The sequence below is a fragment of the Chrysochloris asiatica genome, unplaced genomic scaffold (assembly GCF_000296735.1).
Source record: "Chrysochloris asiatica unplaced genomic scaffold, ChrAsi1.0 scaffold00038, whole genome shotgun sequence".
NCBI classification, from domain to species: Eukaryota; Metazoa; Chordata; class Mammalia; order Afrosoricida; family Chrysochloridae; genus Chrysochloris; species Chrysochloris asiatica.
In genome coordinates, this window is record NW_006408556.1 from 19,197,425 (window position 1) to 19,204,451 (window position 7,027).

The 7,027-nt window shown below is 37.7% G+C and overlaps 1 protein-coding gene across 1 annotated transcript in view; it reads right to left on the minus strand.

Moving 5' to 3' along the window:
• Positions 1-2,278: 2,278 nt before the first annotated feature.
• Positions 2,279-7,027, minus strand: part of PLA2G7 (phospholipase A2, group VII (platelet-activating factor acetylhydrolase, plasma)) — a 27,208-nt gene continuing 22,459 nt past the window's right edge. The window contains exons 9-11 of the mRNA XM_006860609.1: positions 6,099-6,269; positions 3,210-3,358; positions 2,279-2,412 (exon numbers count right to left, since the gene is read on the minus strand). Of these exons, the coding sequence (XP_006860671.1) occupies positions 2,279-2,412; positions 3,210-3,358; positions 6,099-6,269 (454 nt within the window). The remainder of the gene's footprint in view (positions 2,413-3,209; positions 3,359-6,098; positions 6,270-7,027) is intronic.

The window sequence follows — 7,027 nt, forward strand, 5'->3', positions numbered from 1 at the left end:
CATTTTTTGATTTTTCAAACTTTAACTCACTGGATTAGTTATTTTCTTTCAACAACAAAGGAGTGTAAAAAAAAGAAAAGTTCTATTGAATTGGATACTAAGAAAATTGGAATGTTTACCCATTTCTAAAATAAGTAGGGGAAAGGTTTTCTAAGTGAGACTAGGAAAAAGGTTAATGTATATGAAACATTAGAATATTAATTCTGATGGGAATAGTGAAAATTAAGAACCTTAGAAGCTGGGTATAATTTCAATTAACTTAGAATGGAAAGGGTTTTGCATTAAAAATCCTTGAGGCAGTTGAATGCATTGCTTATTCTTGGGAAAATGAATAGAATTGGGTTCATTCATGAAAGAGAAATAGTTGTGAATTAACAGACAAAAAAAAACAGAGAAGATGTATTAGGGCCAGATTATTGTTGTTGTTAAGTACCGAGGAGTCGGTTCTGATTCACAGTGGCCCTGCACACCGTTTCTGAAGCTGTAAACTTTTACTGGAGCAGAAAGCCTCATCTTTGTCTCACAGAACGGCTGGTAGTTTTGAACTGCCAACTTGAAGTTAGCAGTCCGATTCGCAACCACTACTCTACCAAAGCTTCTTGGGGCCAGATTATAGAAAGTCTTTAATTTCAAACTGAAGAGCTTAATCTAACTACCGATTTAAAACCTTTAATCTGAATAGATAAAGGAGTAGTCAAATTTCTCAAAATGATTTTATACCTTAAAGTAAGCCTGAGGTGCCAAGCCAGAACACAGTTACTCACTAACTGAGCAAAAGGGATAGGGGTATGCTAGTTAAACACACAGAGACTGATTATCGCTGCTTACAACTCATTGTGATTTGCAGCTTGAATTTTTTCTTCAGTGTTCTTTCTGCTTGACAAACACTAAGGGTGCTCATCCCTTTTGGGGAACTCCAGTACTTTCCACATTTCATTATAATACTTTGCTTTGTCTTCTCGAGTTTCTTTCTGAAATTCTCCTTTCAGATCTTTTTCACATTTCTTCCATTTGCTTTAGCTTCTCTACATTCAAAAGCAAGTTTCAGAGTCTCTTCTGATATCCATGTTTGTCTTGTCTTTTCTGTCTTTTTAATGACCTTTTGTTTTCTTTCTGTATGATGTTCTTGAGGTCATCCCACAGCTCTTCTGGTTTTCAGGCATTAGTGTCTAATGTATCAAATCTGTTCTTGAGATGACCTCTGAATTCAGGTGGGATATATTCAAAGTCATATTTTAGATCTCATGAGCTTGGTTTAATTTTCTTGAGTTTTAACCTGAACTTTCATAAGAGCAACTGATGGTCTGTCCCACAGTTTGCCCCTGGCCTTGTTTTGGCTGGTGATATTGAGCTTCATCACCATCTCTTTCCACAGATGGAGTCAGTTTGATTCCCGTGTATTCCATTTGATGAGATCCATTTGTATTATTGACTTTTATGTGGTTTAAAAAAGGTATTAACAATGAATAATTTGCTTGTCTTGCAAAATTCTATCACGTGATAGAATGCATACATAGCTATCAAAGTTACAGCTACAATTTCTGGACTGTCCTTTAGAGATGTAATACCAATGGCTCTTTTCATTAATAAGTAGACTGCATCAAAAGTATTGCATTAAAGAAAATTCAAAAATCAATGATCAACCTTCAGCCTTTTAAGTAGCAGCCTTTGCCCTGTCTCCAATATTGTTTGCATTGTTCATTATCCACCTAGACATTCTATAGAAATGATATAGTATCACTAATCCTATGGACAATAATGGCTTTATTATCTGACTGATCTAATTTTTCATACCAGGAACAAAAGTCAAAGGAAAGTGCTGCCAAACATAAATTCTACCTAGAGAACCAAAAGCAGATTTGTAAGAAAAGCTGTTTCTATAGAATTTTTAGGGAGTTTCATGACTTCACCACATGTTTTCATTGGCATTGTGCCTATTTTAATATACTTGTCCATTAAAATATATAACTGAAAGTTTTTATTTGATATTAAAATGATCATTTTATTACAATTAAAATTTAGGCTGGTGTGATTTTTGCATAGCACATGCCTGCTTTACATTGAAAGAACAAAAAAATATTAATCAAAGATTCAATCACCATTATAGTAGAGCCTACAATTTTAATATTATATGGGAAAATACATATAAAGTTGTACATACGAATATGTAGGCATACAAACATACATGTTCACACATATACGCGTGAATGTGTGTAGACACATGCATGTTCTTTTAAACCATTTTAAAACAAGACATTTACTTAAGATCTTCTAACTTCTACTTCCCTGTTCCTGTAGAATTCCGTGGAGTGACGCTGTTAAAGTTGGTTGTATTAACATTGGTCCCTGGAATCAGATGTTCATCTTCCCCTTCAATTAAAGAGTCCCACTGATCAAAATCTTTCTGAAGTCCTGTAAAATATAAGTATTAATATGAGTGTCAAATTTCAAACAGATGCATGCCTCTAGGTGGCACTATAGAATCACAAATTACATAAATGCAGAGCCAAGAAGGTAGTCAGTGTCAGAAGTCAAGATTTGCAGCTGCATCAGAGCCCAAGTAGGATGAGGCCCCCTGCTATTAGTATCCCCAGCATAGAAGTTCACCCTAGTTTTCACAGAAAGGCTATTAGTATAAGCAAGTAACTTGCTTCCTATGATATATATTGTATTGTTGTTTTGGTTGTCAGGTATTCTCATAGCGACCCCATGGGACTAAGTACTACTGCCCCATAGGGGTTTGTAGTCTGTCATCTTTATAGCTCTCCCGCAGAGCCACTGAGTGGGTTCAACCTTTTGGTTAGCAGCCAACTGTTGCACCACCCTGGTGGTGGTGGTGGTGGTGGTTGGTGGTGATGGTTATGTACTATGGAGTCGATTCCTGTGGTGGTGGTTATGTACCATGGAGCAACTCTGTGCAGGGTTTCTGAGGCTAAAAATCTTTATGGAAGCAGAAAGCCTCATCTCCTGCAGAACAGCTGGTAGTTTTGAACTGCTAACTGAGTTAGCAGCCCAACTCTTAACCACTATGCTAGAGCTCCCTGGCTCCTTATGAAGCAGCAAAAATTAATTTCTCAAATTTTTATTTTCAAACTGATTTACAGCTATGTTAAACTGTAAGTCAATTAGAGACAGCTAAAAATAGGACACTGTATCAAAATAAAGTTTTGCTCTGAACATCATGTCTTAAAAGAATATTAATTGCTTACCTAAATGCTTCTGTAAGAATGCTAATGAAGCTTTGTTGCTAAGAGAAATAGCTACATTTGAATCAATATCTCCTTTTAATGTCAATACTTTTCCAATTACTTTGTTAGTTGCAAAAGTGAAGTCATCAAAATTGTGATGGACTGCACCCCTAAAAAAAGAAATGAGATGGTCACAAATCACCTAATTTGATAAAATTACTTTTGTACTTAGGTTACAGAAAAGATACTGGTCTTGATGGCCTGTTCACTAATAACTACTTAATATCAAAGAGCCAAAAATTATAAACTTGATCAAATGAGATGGATTTGAGCACTAGAGGCTGTTCATTAGAGGCCCTAGAAAATATTTATCTTTCCCTTTAAAAACAATTCTAGATGAAATGATCCCAGTTTTTGGTGAGCTGGTAGACTTCCAATCTGAAAAATGGAATGTGTTGAATGGGCCCTGAACTCAGAGCCAAAGCCTGTTTCCTTGCTACCATCACCTACGTAAGATCTGGTTGATGTTTAATAAATCACTTTGGACTGTGATTTGTTGTTATGATATTTTTAAAACAAACCATCACATAGAACAAAACAAAACTTCCCTTGTATCCAAATCCACTGTCACTGAGTCGATTTTGACCCTGTTTAGGCTTCCCAAGACTGTAAATCTTTATAGGAGCAGAAAGCCTCATCTATTTCCCATGGAGCAGTTGGTGGGATTGAACTGCCAACCTTACGGTTATTAGCCCAATGCTTATCCTACAGCACCACCAGGGATCCTTGTAACTCTCACTCACAATGCTCTCTACATTCACCATCAACAACCTAACATTAAATGGCGGCGGTGGTGGTGCTGATGTGCCGTGGAGTCAGTTTCAATTCTTAGTGACTCTGTATAGGGTTTCAGAGGCTGTAAATCTTTACAGGAGCAGAAAGACTCATCTTTCTCTCTTAAACAGCTGACCTTGGAGTTAGCAGCCCAGCTGGTAATCCATTATGCTACCAGGGCCCCTTTACATTAAATAGAATGATATCTTTAAGTGCTCATCTTCTAGCACCTCTCAGACATTTGATATACAATGACTTTCTTGATCTTTTGTCTTTCTGTTTCTTCACATTGCAACATCCATCTGGCTCCTTCACTCTCCCCCATCGGCTAAATGTACACATCACTCAAGGGTCTATGCTCACATCAGTTCTTTCCTCATTTTGCAAACTCATCTACTCCAAACGTTTCATCTATGACACCATAGCAAATCTATATAGTTTTCGGGTGTGGTTAGATGCATCTCTATCAGGATTTCCCTGTCTCAGGCTAAGAAATTCCAATGTTAAAAACAACATTTCCCTAGTCCTACCATGAACAACTCTTCTTCTTTATTCTTCTGCTTCTTAGAAGCAAATCACCATTTTTTTAGTCATCTAAGCTCAAAACAGAGACGCCTGGTTCCATCTCCTTCTCCCCCACATTCCAGTCAAAACATGAAGGTAAACAGAGGTAGGGTAATGGGAGAGCCAGAAGCAGAAGCCTGAATGAGAATGGCCTGAGGAGGAGAGGGCGGGGAAGAAAGTGAAGGAGCAGGAGCAGGAGCACTCTAAATAATAGAGGAAGCAAGTAACCGTTGGGTCCTGCTAACCAAAGGGAGAAGAAGAAGGGTAATCAACACTGTCAAATGGATGCAGAGAAGAAGACTGAGATACCCAAGAGACTGCTGGGTTTAGCATGCAACATCTTTGTGTCTTTGCAGGGACAGTTTCAATAGACCATTGGGGTCTTAGGATGCTAGACAGCAGGAGTAGAACAGTGAATGGGAGCAGGAATGTGAAATGTGAAACACAGGCTACTGTTTCAGGGAAGGAAAGAAAACGGATAAAGAGTTTACCAAGAAAGTTGGCTTGAGGAAAGGCCACGTGTTTTGTATTGTGTTTTAGAATTAGATAGACTTGTGCATACAGAGAGGATAAATTACAGTTTTTACCTTAAATAACTAGCCCCTTCCTCACCACATATATAAACTCTATTTGTCCTTCAAAATCCAATTCTAGTTCTAGCTCATCTAAGAAGCCTGACCTCAGTTGGAATAGACCCTCCCCATTCTCTGACCCCCACAGTTTAATGCATCTGCTTGATTACTTCCACCCAGAAGCCCCTTTTTTCCTCTTCTTAATTAACTAGATTTCAGATAGCGGAGGAATGAGCTCTGTCTTTGCTTTTTAATATCTCACTGTGAGTTTAAAATGCTACCAAAGTGTCCTTTTTCATGTACTAGATATAAACAGGAGTCCTGGTGTGGTGCAGCGGGATAATGTGCTAGAATGCAAGGTCAGTTTGAGCTGCAAATTTGGCAGTTCAAACCAAGCAGTTGCTCCTTGAAAACTCTATACAGAGTCGTTGTGAGTCAGAACCAACTCAACAGCACTTAACAACAAACAACAACAAAGATATAAGCATATTGTCAACATTCAATGGTCCCCAATTTAGCCTTTGGGAATTTATTAATACATTTTCTCAACAATTAAGCATATTTCCTGTCTCAACAGCTGACTGTTCCTCTAATGAATTCCTATGCTTGCCTAGTGACAGAATTGCCACACACCCCCTACAACCACCCCACCAAAAAAACTGTAGACATGTTCTTATATTTAGATAAATGTAGCAGGTACCCTAAGGCAAATTTTAATTAACAGTATGTTCTCTATGCACATTAACGCTATTCAAAATATTTTTACTTTTAAAAGAGCAAGTCTAAATGTACTAAGAAACTTAGATTATCTGATATTATCCCTCCTAAAGCCTAGACAATTAACACTTCTATAATGTCTACTAAATGACATCTGTTGATATTCGTCCAAGTTTGAAGTTTCTGTTCCAGTTAATGAAATCAGTCACTTACTAATACTCACCTGATAGTAATCATTTTTCTTTCTCTACCAGGTAAGTATAACTTTTTCATTTTTCTTATATTATAAGGAAATTGGAATTTCTCAGAGTTGATTAAAAAAAGGGGCTGAGGAATTCTGGAATAGACTTCATCACCCAGTGGTTCCATCCATGCATCCAAGGCAATGCCACATCTGTAGATATTTGTTGGCGATGATAAAAGAAGGCTGGTTAAACAAGACTGACATATACCAGAAAACCAAACCCACTGCACTCCAGTCAAGTCCAACTCTCACTGACTATACTGGGCACAGCAGTACGAAGCAGCCAGCCACATCTTTCTCCTGCAGGGAGGTTAGTGGATTTGAACCACCAATCTTTGGGTTAGCAGCCCAACATTTAACCCAATGTATCATCAGGCACCCTAAAAATACTAGGATTACCAGATGTAGATGTTAATAATTTATTATGGGTTATCTGACTCATTAACAACCTGCGATATGCAGATGATACAACCTTGCTTGCTCAAAGTGAAGGGGACTTAAAATATTTACTGATGAAGATCAAAGAGCACAACCTTTGGTATGGATTGCATCTCAATGTCAAGAAAACAAAAATCCTCACTACTGGACCAATAAACAATATTCTTATCAACGGAGAAAAGAGTGAAGTTGTCAAGGATTTCATTCTTCTTGGATCAACTATCAACACTCACGGAAGCAGCAGTCAGGAAATCAAATGACATATTGCATTAGGCAAATTTGTTGCACACGACCTTTTTAAAGTGTTGATAAGCAAAGATGTCAGCTTGAGGACTAAGGTGTGCCTAACCCAAACCATGGTTTTTTTCAATAACTTCATATGCATGTGAAAGCTGGACAGTGAATAAGGAAGACCATAGAAGAATTGATGCTTTTGAGTTATGGTGTTGGAGGAGAATATTGAAAGTGCC